The sequence below is a fragment of the Centroberyx gerrardi genome, chromosome 19 (genome assembly GCF_048128805.1).
Source record: "Centroberyx gerrardi isolate f3 chromosome 19, fCenGer3.hap1.cur.20231027, whole genome shotgun sequence".
Classification (NCBI taxonomy): Eukaryota; Metazoa; Chordata; class Actinopteri; order Beryciformes; family Berycidae; genus Centroberyx; species Centroberyx gerrardi.
The window spans coordinates 20,493,701-20,511,401 of NC_136015.1; the positions used below are offsets into that span (position 1 = coordinate 20,493,701).

At 43.1% G+C, this 17,701-nt stretch overlaps 1 protein-coding gene across 2 annotated transcripts in view; it reads left to right on the forward strand.

Moving 5' to 3' along the window:
• nfatc1 (nuclear factor of activated T cells 1) overlaps nucleotides 1–17,295 on the forward strand; it is a 34,623-nt gene extending 17,328 nt beyond the window's left edge. Inside the window, exons 7-11 of one of the 2 annotated variants that reach the window (XM_071894985.2) lie at nucleotides 2,037–2,092; nucleotides 4,900–5,032; nucleotides 7,344–7,825; nucleotides 7,856–7,955; nucleotides 15,754–17,295. In XM_071894985.2, the coding sequence (XP_071751086.1) occupies nucleotides 2,037–2,092; nucleotides 4,900–5,032; nucleotides 7,344–7,825; nucleotides 7,856–7,955; nucleotides 15,754–15,809 (827 nt within the window). In that variant the 3' untranslated portion in view covers nucleotides 15,810–17,295. Of the gene's footprint in view, nucleotides 1–2,036; nucleotides 2,093–4,899; nucleotides 5,033–7,343; nucleotides 7,956–15,753 lie in introns of both variants that reach the window. The other variant, XM_071894984.2, reaches the window with a different exon arrangement.
• The last annotated feature ends 406 nt before the right edge of the window (nucleotides 17,296–17,701 follow it).

Below are 17,701 nucleotides of genomic sequence, written 5' to 3' on the forward strand. Positions count from 1 at the left end.
AACCTCAATGGGCAGAGCCAAAGAACCACAGTTTTTTCTAGCTAACTGGTCACGGTTTGCTCGGCGCCCGCTGCTTGGTACAGCGTGAAAAAAGTAGGCGGAGTTTTCAAGAAGCAGGGAGAAGAGCCATTTAAAGCTTGTTATCTTGCTAGATGTGGAATATGCCCACGCAGCTGAAAATGCATTGGTCAAAGTTTTTTAAACACACCTGGTATACTTGGCCCACTTGGTTAGAAACTTGCTTCCAGAAGGGTTTTTCTACCAAGGTCCCTGTACAACTTCAGACTTGTCTTGTATTATTTGGGAAATTCAGATTCAGCTTAAATCAGTTTCTCCATTTTCTTCCTCTTCCTCTCTGACCTTGTCTTTTCTGTTGGATGCATGAAGGTTTCACTACAAGGCGCAGGACAAATTTGGTCCATTTTGGATGAGTTGCACTCTACTCACTAATCTGAAAAGCCAATCAAAGTATCTGCTGACCTTCCACAATTATGAATGGCTTGGTCATGAAAGAATGAAAAAAATATATATTTAATTTTAATTTGTTTTTTATTCATATTTTGAGCAGAGTGCATTCAAGTTTGCCAGTTCGCTAACTTGCGCTCCGAAAAACTGTGGTTCTTTGGCTCCGCCCATTGGGGTTTAACTCAACCAATGAGATGATTTCTGCCTCCATGGAGCAGCTCTGACTCTGAGAAATTGTTTGTACAACTAAAACTCCAATCTGCCTTCGCCTTAGGAAGAGATCAGGATTAATCAAAGAGATTGGAGGGAAGGGAACAAAGCCTTTTCTCATACTATCACTTCTTGTTTAGATCTTGTTTTGACTGGGAGAGAAAGTGAGAAAGGGGGAGAGTGAGAGAGGAGAGAGAGAGGTGAAAAGGTTTTCAGTGCCTCTCCAGACATAATGGGAGCTGTCAGTGCCAACCTCCACCTCCTCCATCGCTGCCACCTCCCAACTGCTGCCTACTCAGACAAGGGAACCCCATCCATCTGCACCAAGCTGTCCGCTCAATTCTAACTGTCCACTTATCAAACTGCAGGCAGCCTGTTGAGTAATAAAGTACATATCTCACTTAATTTCCTTCAAGAACGTCGGCCTGGAGAACGGCCACAGCTGATCTTTTTTTTCCTTAAACTGCACTTTCATTTCCACCTAAAGTCATTTTCACAGTCGTTTAATTTCTTTTTAGGACCTTGTTAATGAGTCAGGGGTGTCGAGAAATTGCAATGGTTTCCTTCTGCGTCTCATAAACTGTGTGAAAAATTGTGAAAATATGTTTTTTTACCCACATCTCCTACAGCAGAATGACACATCAAACTGTGTTTTTATTTACGGGACCAATGTTTTCCATCAAGTTGATATGATGCCCTGTTTTATTGCCTGATGGGAAAGCGTCTTTATTGTGACAATTTGAATTTGAAAGTACATTACCAGAAAAAAAAAAAAAAAAGCAAATACCCTCAAACATGTGAGCTGAGAAAAGCATTGAGAGCTTGGGAAGTCGTCAGTTTCCAGTCTATCTGTGCCCACTCAGCTCCATTTACAAGCCCGCTAGCTGGTTCTGCATGTTGGGATTCCACAAAGCAATGAAGTCAAGGTTTCTCTCATCCACCAAAGATGTCACTCATCCCTTTGGTATGGCTCGGTTTTTTAGGATTGCATCAGATTTCTCTCTCTCTCTGCCTCTGTCTCTGTCTGCCTTTTTGTCTGTTTCTCTGTCTCTGCCTCTGATATTCTCTCTCTCTCTCTCTCTCTCTCTCTCTCTCTCTCTCTCTCTCTCTCTCTCTCTTCGTCTCAGGCTAGTTACCGAGTTAGACTGAGGATATGAGCTCATGAGCTGTGGGTCAGACAGATGACGTGTGCGATACCCTCGCTCTCTGTAGCTGTTTTATATATCAGTGATGTAACAGATAATAATAACAGCCCTCGTCCCATTTCTTATGATTTCACCACAGTAGGGCGGACTATTTTCTGAATTGTCTCTATTAATGCAAAATTTTAAATGCAAAGTTTTTCTCTTTTGTTTTTTTAGATGGTCACCACCTTTGGGAGACTGAGGCCAAGGTTGAGAGAGACTCTTCAAAGCCTGTAAGTAATAAGCGCGGCATTATTACTGTGACAAATCTTGTTTTGTTTCAAAATAAAACAGCACTTACGGATGATAGAGCAGCTGTTCTCAATAATAGTCTTCGTAGACTGAATTTAAGAACATTGTTAGTGGCAAAGCATTTTCAATTTAAAAAAATCACGAAGAAAACCCGATTTCTAAATTGACTGAACTGATGGTGAATGGACCGCTGCCCTGCCTGGTACACACTGACATAACACACACAACTTGTGGTCTATTTCTGTTAGAATAATACATCTGGATGTACTTCATGTCTTTGTTTGTGTTCTTGGCACCTTATATCTCCATTCTTCCTCTCCAGTAGCCTAAAATACTCATCTAATCTAATCAAAATCTGACATTAAATCCAGTTCCGATCTAAAACCTCATCAAATACTGAAAAGAATAATAGATCTGAATCACCTCGGTCCCCTCTGATACAAATTAGAGATTGTTTTAGTTTTGTCTTTTAGTCCAATAAGGCTATTGTTTCAAAAATCCACAGCTATATCAAAATCAATTTAATCTGTTTCCATCAAAAAGTAAAATATACACTAAGTATACAAAAGTTGGTCCACACAAACACATTAATGAGACACACACACACACACACACACACACACACACACACACACACACAGTACTGTAACTGGAATATGGCTATAGATGCACTGTTTCTTTCTTGGACAGAGGGAAAGGCCCTGCGGGGGAAACGGCACTGTTGTGTTTAAAATGTGTGGAAAAGGGTTTCAAGGGTTCAACCTTCAACCTGTGGGAGTTTGAGCTTGGCAGTGTGTCCTGTCTTGGCCTGGGACAGCTGAGAGGGGTGGGGGGGTGCAGATAGAGAGAGAGAGAGAGAGATAAAGAGAGAGAGAGAGAGAGAGAGAGAGAGAAAGATGCGTTCTGGGAGTCTGGGAGATAGACGAGGGGATTAGAGAGTGTCTACATGTGAGGCGCTGCACCTGCTCCCTGTGTCTCCCCACCGCACCAATACACACACACACACACACACTGACACAGAGTTACTGCAGGGACACATCTGTCTGCTCAAACAGACAAAGGGGCTCCCTCCTAACTCGGCCCAGTCTGCTGGATTCGTCCCATTTTAAACACTGACAGTGCCTTGGCCAGGTTGAGTCTCTGCTGTTGCACCACAAAGCGAACCAAACCACAAATTCAACCCCTACGAATTCTGCATACCTCTCCACCTCAGTCATTTGCAAAGGACTAACTTTCCCCAAAGGGAGGAGATTGAGGAAAAGAGAAGGATTGAAGGATAATTTTGTTTTAATTGTAAGAATTATTAGCAGCAGGTTTTATCGTCTGATGCATCAGATCGCTCATGTAGATTTACGATAGGTGGACTTTAAGCTCTCTCTTTAATCACCGAAAAGTGTCCCTCCATGATCAATTTGTCACAATTTTCCTTCCTCCTTCTATATGAAAGAAATCACTGTTGTCAGGTGAAAACCTCTCAGCGCCAACTCTGGTGATTTTCATGTTTTTTAGGCAAACTGAAGGGCTACCTGGTCCTCTGTGGGCTGAGACGCTTTTATAACCTTCGTGCTTATGAAAATCCTTTCAAAAGCCAGCGTATTATTTCACCAGTGCATGGCTGTCATCTCGAAAGCAGGGCTGTTTTTCATAATTCCTGTAAAATCGAAATTTTGACAGCAGCGACAGCAGTGAAATACTGATCATTCAACCTGGACACAATTCAGAATCTAAAGTGCTGTGCGAAGGGCGGTTTCCTGAGTTTTTTTGTTTTGTTTTTATCAGCTAATACTCTGAAGAAGGAAGGTAGTAGAGCCTCATCTGGCTTCACTTGACTTTACGACTGCAGTGATTTAATATAACGTGTGTCAGCTCTCACCTGTACATGTGGGGGCCGCCTCCCTCCGAAGCCTCATTCTGAGACAGATGACTTCCTCCCTGGCTACTGAACGGCACCTCCCAACACATATCTGTTCACATGCACATGCACGCTAACACACACACACACACACATACACATACATACGTACACGCATGTACGTTTAACACACTCATATCTTATGGGGTTGATATGGCCAGAGGCTGAACCCAGACACAGGGTCGCTCCCGGCCTTCATTCACTCTTCAGGCAGCAGGAAGCTCTGCTGGGGAAATAAACTATCTGGACACTCCCCAGTTGAATTTAGAGTTATTCACTGTGAAAACAGCCACGGTTTTCTATAATTTTACTTCATGGTCTCTTTGTGTCTATAGCCAGATGTTCAGATTTTTAACACCTCCCCCTCCTTTTTTAAGTTTAGGGCTTTAAAGGAATAGAGAAGTGTAGATCGATTTAATATTAAAATTTCTAGTCATTTTGTTGCTTGTTAAATCAGATAATTCACTATATCACTATCATGACTCAAAGTGAATTTCATGAAGATTGGGTTTCAGAAGTCAAAACACATCAGCAGGAGGAGTCTTTGTTCCCATAATGCACCACGCACCCACTCAGTTTATTATTAATCTGTAATCAGGGATGGATAATGGCAATTTAACACAGTCCTTCAGTTCTCAAGTAGCTCAGTTTCTCCTCATTCCTCACTCAGAAAGCTGTAAAGCACATGAAGTGGCATTCTTTATTTCTAAGTGCTTTTTCATTATACAGCGACCAGCAAAAAAATTGAATTAGTTATCACCTCTGCCTCATCCCCTTATTTCGGTTAATCGTCGCCATTGCCCTTTTGTTAATGACGTTTCATTGGAACCATACAAAGCTTATTTACTTCTTCAATCCTTTGTCTCCGCATCGCAGAATTCGCTTGTCGTTGAAATCCCTCCCTATCGGAACCAAAGACTCTCCACTCCGGTCCACGTCAACTTCTACGTGTGCAACGGCAAGAGGAAAAGAAGCCAGTACCAGCGCTTCACCTACGTTCCTGCCAATGGTACACCTCTCGATCTCTTACTCATTTACATTTTCGGATTTTAGCGGATGCTCTCGTCCGGAACGACTAACAGTGAGAGAGCAGGTGGGGGTCACTCTCTAACCTCTAGGCCACTCTGTCCTTATTCTCTCTCTTTCTTTTCTTTTACTTTCCTGTCACCCACCCCAACCCCTCACTATTCTCCGTCTGCTCTTTTCCTTATGTATATCCCAGACTAATTAGAAACATTTTAGCCACCATTTTTACATCTGAAGACGAGAACAAACAGTTTGTATTCCCCCTTGTCTGGTGGTTTGCTAGGGAGGAACAAAGCAACGCTATTATTCCTCCATTGTAAAAATCCATCTCCATAAAATCTGTTCTTTTCCGTACCTGTAGCTATAAGAACGCTGCAGTGACTGGACACACAAGGGCGGGTGGGGGAAGGGGCATGGGAAAAGCATGTTATTTGAATAGCAAACCTATTGCCAAACTAAATATAAACGCTGACCCACCAACTGAAATGTAAAAACCGCTGCTAATTACGCTCCGGGCTTGGAGCGAGCATCCAGTGGGTGGTTCAAAGCTCTGATTCAACTGAGCTGGCCCAGCCCAGTATGTGGGCGCCCAAGTGCCCTGCTGTGAAAGTGGAGCATTGTCCTCGGGACGCAGGGAGAGTAAGGGAGGGGACAGACTGAGGGACAGCTAGTCTGGTCAGTGTCTCCCACAGGGTGAGCGCCCTATTAAGGAAACAAGCCAGCTGGGTGAACAATACGATCTGCCAGTCTACACGAAAGGGAGAAAGTCAGCAGCAAAGTTTAAAACAAGTGCTAGACTGAGTGAAAGCGTAGGTGGAAAAAGTTACAGTACCTATACCTTGATTTGTCATTAATGAGATGAAAATGAATTTCAGTTTTTCCAGGTTTTTGAATGGCGTCATGTTAACCTTTTTGCAGCAGCAGGTCTTACAAGATCAACAGATTTATTTTGGGACGTACCCATCACTGACTTTCACACTGCGGAAACGCGAGGGCAAGGCTCTCAGGGTTTTGTGGCAAGACAAACATTTGCACTTCTTCCACTCGTTTGTGTGCCTGTGCATCTGTCTATCCTCCAGTGACAGACACACTTCCTTTAACTGGGCCTAAAATAGGGGTGCATGTGCTATTTTAGGCCTGTGGTTGGTGTAACCCGTCTCATCAGAGTTCCTCTTCTACAGTTGTTGACAGTGGAGGCTGGGTGTTGCATGATGCTTCCTGGTTGCACTTTTTAGTCTTATTTTACCTTTATTTACCAGGTAGTCCCATGAAGATTAAAAATCTCTCCCTGCCCAAGAACACAGCATCATGACAAACAAAAAAGACATAGATAAAGAACAACCAGCAATGTGCATAAGCAAAAAAAATACAATAAAAAACACATAAAATGTAGTAGGTGGCCAAACAAATTGAGAAAGAATAAAGCAAGAATTATTTACAACTTCAGCTTTGAATCCAAGCACATGCTCCATATTATAATCTGAAACAGCTTAGCCACAACCATGAAGAGAAGAAGTAGATCCAGTTTATTGTGATTAAAGAAAGCTCATGTGGCGATGAATTTCAGGTTCAGGACCGCGCTGTCGTTGGGTTGTAACTGGAAGGCATCGCTTGTTATATAAGATTAATGTTGTGTCATAAACAGCAGCGGTCCCACATTTGAAAACTCAGTGCTCAACATCATCTGCACTGGAATCTGGACGGGTGGCCAAGTCCCAGAGACTGAGATCAAGGCTGTGAAGAAGAGCCTGGCTCATCTGGACTCAACCAAAGTCCCCAACCCGAACCCTCTGAAGCCACCATTTTGTCTTCCCAGCCACGTCTTGACACAAGGGCTTCAGTTAAAAAAAGTCAGCTTTCACATTGAGTTTAACGTTTTTTCACTTTGTCTCAATGAGAGTGCAGTAATTTATTTAAATTGCAGAACCCTGTTGAGTATGAAGCTCCTGCAGCAGCAACATATTTCATATCGCACATTTAGGATATTAGCGCCAGAGCAGGATCCAAAGAAAATAACCCTTTTTATTATACAACCAGCTGGATGTCTCTTGCGGTGATGATTCATCCCTTTTTTCTCCTTTTTTCTTGTTTTGTGAATATTTTCAGCAGGGTGGGAGAGCTTAGGCCCAGACACAGAGTCTCATTGATGAGAGTGTTTGTTTGGCAGTGGGTATCCTAGCCACAAACCCACTCACTCACTCACACTTGCTCACCCGCTCACACTTGAGGGAAGCTGGAACATGTGTTTACTCATTTTGCATTTCCCTCCTCTTTTTTCTCTCCTCCTCCATCAGTTCCAACAATAAAGACGGAGCCGCATGACGACTACGACGCCCCTCTGGTGTGCGCCCAGCGCGGCCCCGGCCTGGCGTTGCACCCAAAGCCATACTTCACCCCGCAGGTCATGACCCCCATGATGACCGCTGACCTCAGGCCGTGCGTGGTGGGCGGGGCCTACTCCGTCAGCCAGCAGAGACTGGGAGCCAAGCCTTCCTCATTATCCTCCTCTTCCTCCCCCAGCACCAGCCCCAAACTGCACGACCTCTCCCCCCCGCCCTTCTCCAAGTGCCTGTCCGCCGGCCCGGGACCTCAGTCTCCGATCCCGCACGTCTCCATCATCCAGGAGGCGCCGGGACGCTACCAGCCGCCCGGCCTCTACCCGCCCAGCAGCGCCTCCTCCTCCCCTGCCTCGCAGCCCTCCACCCCCGGCACGGGCCCAGACGCCCCCTTCTCCCCGGCCCACTGCATGACGCCGGGCAGCGGCAGCACCAGCCCCGTGGCCCAGCAGCACCCCAAGGTGCCGGAGAGGGGCCGCTCCTCCCTGCAGGAGGAGGGCAGCCCCCCCACGCTGGCTGTCAACATCAAACAGGAACCGCAGGAGCTGGACCAGATGTACCTTGATGACGGTGAGTGGAAAAGGATTGCACTGACACAAGCAGATAAGACACAGACATCAACAGACGTCACTTTTTAGTTTTTACACATAAAAATGCTTATTTTTATAATCCAGTACAGGGCAGATAAAATGTGAATGGCAAATTAGCCATCTTATCGTCCCATTAAAGGAGCAATAAGTACGATTTTTACTGCCCCATCGCACAAAATTACCATAATATATCTGCAGGGGGTTGATAGGGTTATTGATCAATACCAATGACTCAACCATTACTTTGCCAGTACTTAGCCAGATTTCTGTCTTTGTACTCTGTTTTGGAACAAAAATTTCAAGACACTTCCAATCACCCCCCACCCCACCCCACCTCCTACATACTTATATTTTCAACTGCACAACAGTACAGGACAGTGCAACGACTGGCGTCACAAGACATTTCAGCTACGAAGGCTAAAAAGCCTCGCTCTCAAGCCGCAAAAGCAAATGACAAAGTATTATCATTATATTATTACAGTATTTTGCGTCATGATATTTCACTAAACACTTCTGCTGGCTCTCTGCTTGAATTAGCTAGCTTACTCGTCTCTATTGTCAAAATGTGACTTTATTGTTTGTGTCAATGACAGGCCACCGTAACTCAAAGGGGCTGGAGGGGTGGAGGGAGGGGGCTGTGCCAAAAAGTTTTATCAGTGTTGTTGCAATTCCTACTGGTTGTCGATAGAGGTTGTTAAAGTTCATAAATCATTTACTACTCCTTACTCCTTACTACTAAACTCTCACTATTTAAGTAGTCCTGTTTGTTTTCCTCACCACTGTCAGCTTGTAACTTATGCAGTAGTTAGATCAAAGAAACCTGGTAGTCCTGCGGTTAAGGTATCGTGCTTTAAATCCTGAATGAGGCCCCCCTGCTCAAAGCCCACTGATAAAATAAATGCAGTTTTTTGCAACCCCCTTTATTTATCTCACAGAGACTGCAAGAGAGGGATTTTTAGGAGCAGAAAGTTTATGATCTCACTGGTCTGGGCCTCTGCGCTCACCACCGAGGCTCTGGGGCCGTGTGCTCTGCTCTGCTCTGTGCTGCGCTGCGGTGATTTGAAATAAATGGGATAAATGATCTTCCTTGGGGCAAGAAAAAACAGTGCCTGGCCCCATATAAATCACAGGGAGGAAAGCGTCTCTCAGTGCAGTAGATGAAGAAACACTAACCAGCAGCTATCAGTGGAGGGAGCGGAGCGGCTTTGATCTGTTACCAGAGCCCCTGCTGAACCGTCTGGCCGAGCTTCCTGACGGTGGCCAATGGGACGCTGTGCTGGGCCACAGACGCACGGCTCAGATTGTTCCCATGCCACTTCCTGTAAACGGTCTGGGTAAATACATTAACACTTGTTAGCTCTGTCTGGGGGGATATTTAGCTGGCTGCAGCAGTGTCAATGGAGATTTGATTTGTAATTATGTTCTGACTCTGGTGCCGCCGCTGCTCACATCCTTGGAGGGTTGTTGGGTTCAAACCAGGAGAAGTTAACGTAAAAAAAAAATCAAAGTTAAAGTATTAAAGTATGCCACTATAGACATGATGGATATTTCTGAGGAGTTGGCCCCCCATTTACACTGTTTTCATTGGCGAATTGAAGGAAATTTTACTAAGCATTCCAAACTTAATGTGGCTTCTCACTTCGTTAAAACTTTTGGCAGAGTTTGACATGGGCTTTTGCTTTATGGCCTCATTCAGGTGTGGTGTTGCTGTAATTCCTTGTCGACCACACTCGTTAAAACTCACATAACGATATATGAGATTTTTGGGGAGCTGAAACACTTACTGTCATTGAAACTATTCATTGAAAGTATGGTGTTTTGTGAGTGTGTGTGTGTGTGTGTGTGTGTGTGTGTGTTGAGGGTGGGAGAAGGGGTGTGAATGTATTTGTGTGCTGTAATTTAGTAGATAAAGATTTGTACATTATTTTTGGAAGTCAACCATTCATCGTTGTCTTCAGAAATTATTGCCTATTAAATAGCTTGAATATCATTTTTAATAATGTTGTGCAATTACATTTCATTTAACATTGATTTGGCACAATAATTTAAGTGATCTAACTTGAATGCTTTGATGTTTAGCGACACAATCAGGTGTTTTTGCCCTCCTACCGTTGTCCTTTTGTCTTTCATCACAACTGATATCTCTCCCGCTGTTTGCACAGCCCTCTAATAAGCCTCAGGTTCCCCCCCGTCTAGCATTCTTCCCCGCTGTCCTCTGGGAGGTTACAAACATGTCTGGTCATGGAAAGTCTGAACAGCGTTGTCTGGCCCAGAGCCTGAGCTATAGGCTGCAGGCTGCAGGCTGCAGGCTGGCCTGTGCCGCTGCAGAGGCTGAGGGCCACACCGCCATAAAACTTGCTGACTGGAGGGGTTTGCATGCTTCCTTTTGGCTCGGAGAAAGTCTGGAAGAAGTGGATCAAGCCATACATTACACAGCACAGTGGTGTACTGAAGGTTTTTCTCAGTGGTGAGGTAACATGAGCGAAACATGTGCGTGTTTAAGTCAGATCTGAGCCAAATAGTATTTCCAAACACTTTTTATGATTTGTTGTGGCCTGGTTAGGTGTCAGAACAGTATGATTGATTGCCAGAAAGTTAAGACGATATTTGAAATTAAATTTAGCATACTTGACTGATAACTTAGCTGAATGTGTCTGAACTGATGTGGTAAAAACCACTTAATACTAAGAATTATTTGCAGCTGCAGCTTGAACGATGCAAATCTTGTAGTAGCATGGGTGAGGCATTGGCTAACCCGGAGCATGGATGAAGCCTAATCACTGTGTTTAGTAATGCGTCGGATAATAAAAAGAGACGTGGAACATGCAGCATCTGACTTCACACAGCTTGTGACATTGATAGTTGAAATTAACTATTAGCTTAGCCTGTTATTAATGTGTGGGCAGCAAAGTACCTTTGACGGAAATATCTCAATTGGTTTATCACATACTGTAACGGCCACAAAACTGCTATTTACTGCTTCCAGGAAAGTTGCCAATTACTGGTGCATTCCCAAATAAGAGGGAATGTTTTCACTGTGGTTATATACTGTACAAGGACTCCTTTCTCTTTCTTTCATTCATTTTTCTTAAGACCGACAACGTTTCCAGTACATTATTGTTCAGGAAATTTGCTTCTAAGTAATACCTGGGTTTAAAAAAAAAGACTTATTTCATTGGCAAAAGCCTGAGTGAACTACAGAACCGCACTGTGGGATTGACTAGCAGTAACCCAGTAGAAGCCTCAGTATGCGGGCCAAGAACATCTTGTGGCTTGCGGCCTGGACCTGACGTGGCAGTAACCGGGGGGATTTGTGGTGCTTTGCCCCCCATCCTCTGCTCTCTCATTGTCTCAGCTCTGGTCCCTCAGCTGCTTTATTTATAGTTTTCGGAGACTCTTAATGTATCGCCGGCGGATCGGTTCTGCTGTAGGATTGTGTTAAGAAGCTGTTGTTACAGGCCGGATTATGTTGACGCGTTTGAACCCTTAATGAGGCAAACAGTGTTGTCCTGCTAATTGTTTGGGAGTTCCTCGTTTGTGTGGGGTTTCCTGGTGGAAAAGCCAGGCTCTATCAGTCCGCTCCAGCTGCTGCCGACTTCGATGGGACAGGAAACCGGTTCCTGGATTACTTCATATCAATCGCTACCCTCCCTGCACTTGAGTAACTGTAAAGTTAGACATGTAGAATAACACATTAACTCACTAACAGTGCAATCCCTCATGTTAGATTAACAACAATGGTGTCTGGTGTTTGGAAATAAAATGATAAGGTGTTGAAAATAACTATTTTTCCACACACAACCTCTTTCTTACAGTTTTTTTTCTTTCACTTTTTTCTGTAGCAATATACTGTCATACAATTTAAGGCATACTACTGTGGTGCTACAATATATACTGTATAAATATAAACATAGAAGTATAGTCTGACATGAATGACCTCAACTGCATATCAAAATGTATCCTATATATCCAAATCACAATTTTGTATCAAATAAGTAAGATATCCTCCATTCAATCTGTCTTCTTTCATAAGAAACTGAATCTTTCCTTCCATCATGGACAACTTTCTTTGTTGTCAACAGTATTTGCAATATTGTTACAATTCTAGTGCATTGTGGACCTACTGTTGTATAGTGATTCATACAGTGAACAAAACATTACATTCATACCCTTCAATGTTTATAACATAAAACAAAATAATTGGGGAAATTATTTCTTCTCAAAATCAAATCATGATCACTTTCAGCCTTGTATCTTGTTCTGAAGAGTCTTACTTTAGCAGGAATAGAAGATTAGAGCCAAGCGATTATTATTCACAGTGTTTGTTTATGCTGCGGTTGTTCATAGCATCTTTATCACTCCGTTCTCTCTTGAGCAAATCAATGTAACCAGAGCCACATGACACCGATGTCGTGCTGGTGTTGGGCCTATTTTTAGTACTTTGTTGTAAACACACTTAGAGATCAATGGATTGATTTTTTTCAATTAGATCCTCTACATAAAATGTGGCAGCACAATGAAAAGTAGGCCATGGCAACGGACACATAAACAGTGAATGTTGTGGCCTCGGTGAGGGCAAATGATAACATTTTACTGCAAGTAGCACATCTTCCTGCTTTTCATGAATAAACTACTGAATCCAAACCAGCTTTTTCTGTATAATCCATAATCCCTTTTATATTTTGTCATTCCACCACCTCAAAAGGCTATTTATTATTAGGTTAAATCTATTCCACCGCATATGGTGCGTGAAAAATATCTGAACGCCGTAACTCATCCGCGATTTTGATCGTTACCGGACAGGTGATGACATGATGTGGAGGTTTCTGATGTCTTGATGTCCTAAATTTATAGCTGGCGTCCTGACTTGACGTACGCGGTGAGAAGTCGGTGTGATAACGGCCCCTTGAGGTCTGAACTGGAAGAGGATATCCTTAAACCTCCAGATGCACAGGAGGGTCAAAGCCAGATCAAATAGAGGAGCGGAGGTCAGCCGGTTCAGAACGCACATGGCAGCAGAACGACAGACTGCAAGAGCGTGGAGACGAGGGGTTCAAGGATTTATTTCTTGAGGTTCAAGTACTTCTTCTCATGATTTGGTCTCGTTTTCTCACATTCGCCCGGCTGTTGGCAGTGCGCTGCTGTCCTGATGGTGAGGTACTTTACAGAGTATCTTGTATTACTGTATACACAGGAAAATGAACTCTTCTAATCCTGCCGCTATCATAACAGAGTCGTTACTGATCTCGGTGAAACTGAAGCTGAAGTCTGGTGAATTCTCTTCTCCCCACAGAGGTTTAGTCAAAGTCTCGTTCAGGAGGGAGATTTCATGCTCAAGTCAAGTCCGCACCGCTGGAAGCCTTTTACGCACGCAGCACATGCTATACCATCATCTAAAAGATGGGTTTGGACGGCGTTTACCCGTGATGTATTGCACAGATAAAACTTTTAAGTACTGAGACGAACCTGCGGAGCCTGAATAGATATATCCTTTTGTTTTTTTCTTGGCGCTCCGTTATGACAGATCAAGAGGAAGAGATTTACAGCACCTGAATATAAATGTCATAACTCCGCTGACAACTATCTTCCCCTCCGATGCCAAGTTCTCCACAAAGACATATTGCTGTGAAACGCACCCCCCCTGTCCTCATAGTCACATAATAGGTTCAGTGTGTCCATGTGTTTCTGCGACACGTTCATGTGAGATTGTAGTTATCCAGCGCTCAGGAGTTCTTCCTGTTCCTTTATTAATAGCAGTCAATCAGGCGGCCAAACACATTAACTTTATGTCTAGACAACCTGAGGGCTCAGAGGGAGTGTGGAGAATTGCACTGTACTCTGTAATTGTAAACAGCTTCAGTCAGAATTCAGCTGATTTTAAAGCTTTATCTTTACCTTCTCAAGCCATGTGTGTACCCAAAGTTTTGTACTAAATGTTTGGTAAATGTGGTAACGTGTGCTTAGACTATTTTAAGTCCTTCCTCGGTTATTTTCCTAGTACCTGTGGTGGTAATGATATAGTACGTCTTTGTTTACAACAGCGGCTTCTCTTAGACTTGTAAACAACCCGAGGGTTTTTCTGTAGGATGGGGCTAAAGTGTTGCAAGGCGATAGGAAGCGAGTCTGATTTCTGGTAGGAAGTGTGGGCCGTGCGAGTGCTGGGTCACCGAGGGAAGGGCTGCAAAAAAAAAAATTTAAAAAAAAAAAAACGCCATTCCATTGTGTTGAGGGGAATCTCAGGTTTCCAGGCTGCTCTTCCAGCCCTGTCTCTCTCTCTCTCTCTCTCTCTCTCTCTCTCTCTCTCTCTCTCTCTCTCTCTCCTCTCTCTCCCTCTCTCTCTGAGGGGCTGCTGAGTCCAGTCAGAGGGAATTCCTCTCCAGGCCACTGGCTGGGTTTCTGCAGGCGGACTCCAGCGGTGTTCCCCTTCCCCTCTCTTTCCATTTCCTATGACTGCTCCCTCTGAGAGCTGCGAGCAGAGGCCTGGACCTCAGCCTCAGCTTAGGCTGATTAAAAATGTTAGAAGCTGATTAAAGTGATATTGAACTTTGGCAGTACCTTGGGCTGTGTAGCTTCCTGGACATGATAAAACCCCAAAATTGGTGATTCTCTGTTATCTGTTGCTCCGGGAAAAGACGATTGGAGAATTGTGTTTGTTTTTTTCTCTCCATTCACTGCCATTTTATGGAGAAACGGGTCTGAAAATCACACTTACAGCACATAAACAAACACCCACAAAGCAGATTCTGACAATTTATTAAAAAAATTAGTCATTCTGCTTACATTTTTTGAAGTGAATCGCTTTCTTAATGTTAATAAACCTTTCAGTTTTAAGTGTAACACTGAAATTATTCCAACTGGATTTCGGTGTTACACTTGTTAATTTAATAACATAAAGAAAGCTTAAAAAAATTCTGCAGAATGACTATATACTGTCAGAATCTGCTTTGTGGGTGTTTGTTTATGTGCTAGAAGTGTGATTTTCAGACTGTTCCTCCGTACAATGGAAGTGAATGGAGAGAAAAACAAACACAATTCTCCAATCGCCTCTACCGGAGCAACAGATAACAGAGAATCACCGATTTTGGGGTTTTATCATGGCCAGGAAGCTACACAACCCAAGGCACTACCAAAGTTCAACATCACTTTAAAGAGGGAGTAAACTCTGGAGACTATCTCATCACTGTCATAAATCAGTACACAGATAAGATGAGTACAGGTTGATGAAAAATGAACTGCCTCAAACTCCCTCGGTGAGGAATAAGTGTGGATAAAAACGACTGCTGTGTCCCTTTTCCCGCTTATCAGTAAGTCCACAAGTATATATTTTTTTTGGTTTGGCTTTAGTCGGTCTGCTCAATATTGGATCATTCCCCCCCCATCAGCCAAAGAACACAGCTGATAAAAAGAGATAAACAAGTGCACCTGGATCCTTTGGAGGTTGCATCCTGTCTCTTGATAAAAAAAAAAAGGGTCTGGCATATCTGATATAAACTGATACTTACTGGATATGGTTCCATTAGTTCGACTCGGAGGAAATAGCAGTTGCGGCCCTGTGCGGCTCAGCGGGCAGATCATGACACGAACACTGCAGGGTTAGTGGTTTCACTCCCACTGGGGCCACCCATGCTGAAAATGCACTCATGGTACTGCGAGGCGCTCTGGATAAAAGCCTCCACCGAATTGGCTTTATGTCATGTTCATGCACACACACGCAGCATGGAGGCTTAAATCCACGCGTCCGAGATACTGACCATCCTCTTCTCTCTCCTCCTTTACAGTCAATGAGATCATCAGGAACGACCTGTCCAGCATCTCCGTCCACAGCCACGCGTAGCTTCCCCTCGCAAACCAAAATCCAGATGAAGAAAATAAAGGGAATTACCAAATAAGATTGATGCTTTGCATGCTTGGACTACAGCGTGCTGGAAGCAACAAAAGGAAATCCAAGGAGAACAAATGTAGATATATTGTCCAGAGGACCAGGGTCCAGCGTGTGCCTTGTTTTTCATATATAATGCCTTTACACAGAAATTATCCAAGGAATCAATCACGACTGACTTTTTTTAGACATGTAAATCGAGTATGTAGCACCCCAACCTGCCATCCCCGACCTACACAAAGTATGCTTTTAGTGGACCAAGCATTGTTTTATATATATGTATGTGTCTTTTTCTCTGCAGTTTGTAAATGATTGAGTGCCTATGAGTTATGTAATTTGTATATATCTGTAGTGCTTCAGTTTGCATATCTGGCTTTATAGAGAGACGATTTAAAAGAAAAGTGCCTTTGACTGGAAACAGAAAGGAGCCAGAGTTCAGCTTGACAAGTTGTCCAGAACAAAAGCAGTGTTTTTTCACACGGACTTGGTTAGCATGTCAATATGGACATTTGTTTTCTTCATTTACAATCAACAATAAGCACTTAAGCACCGGAACAGCGGTGTTGTTTGTAGTTACGGCATCAAGACAACAAGCTAGTGCCTTGTGAAGTCACGCAGCGATGGCAGATGTCCTTTTAAGCAATGTACTGCTAACTTTTCAGTTGACATGTTGCATAAACCTCATACTCCATAGTACCTTTGCCTTTATATACTGTTGTGGTAGATATACAAAGCAGATGTAGTCACAGGATATTGAAAACGGCGCCATTTTGTGTCATTTTCTAAGTAGAACTAATATAGAATGCATTCAGTGTACCGGACCTTAAGACAAGGGGAATATTTTAGATCGTTCAGCTTGAAAATAACATGAACTTTGGAGTAAACAGTTTGCTACAGCAATAATGGTTTGATTGATATCAAAGAAAGAAATCATCTCAGTTTTGACAAAGCTTGACTATTATTACTGCCTGGAAGCTATGCAATATGAAGGTAGCATTAGTCTCTCAAAGAATGTATACATTCACGATTGTAACAGAGAAGTTCTTTAATCCAAAGAATAGTTAACGATGGTGAACAGCAATATGTATGAATTCATGTTTTTGTTTTTGTATTTTCATATTTATTCTCTTAGCATGTGCTCTGTTTATTCATGTTTATCATACAGCTTCTTTTACATGGTTACCTACATACTGTGGTTTATGTACTAATTTGTTTAGGGTGCTCCGCACACTTATAGCAAAACCAAATAGGCTTACACACAGTTCCCACATTAGTATTACATATTTATGTGTATTTATGAGTCTTAATCCATATAATTAAAGGGCATGAACGAAGCCATACGGAAATGTTTACCGAAAAAGGTTATTGATAGTCTACAACTCATAATTCTGCTTTGTAAACTATTTTGTGTATTGTCAATAAATAGCCATCATCTCTTTCAGTTGAATGGTTTCTATCTCACTGATTAAGACGGGAAATTAAATCAGTAAACTTGCTCTCAGTCCATCACAACATTAGGAAGGCAGGGGGATTTGGGAGGAGGCGATGAACTGCTGCCGTTCTGCTGGATTTCTGTAGATTACTTTCCCTTCGAGACAGTTCTCCAACACAGAACTATTACAATAGTGATAAAAGCCTAAATCCTCATCTACTAGCTGCTGCCTGTTTCTCCATCCCATCTGACTGGACTTCTGGACTAATTTTATATTATATTATCGCCTCCCAACTTTACCTGACTTTACCTGGACTGGAGTGGACATTTATAAGTGATCTCCAGATATAGTTAAAGCTGCACTGGGCACGATTTTTATGTAAAAATGCACCTGTCTTATCAGCCTAAATCACAA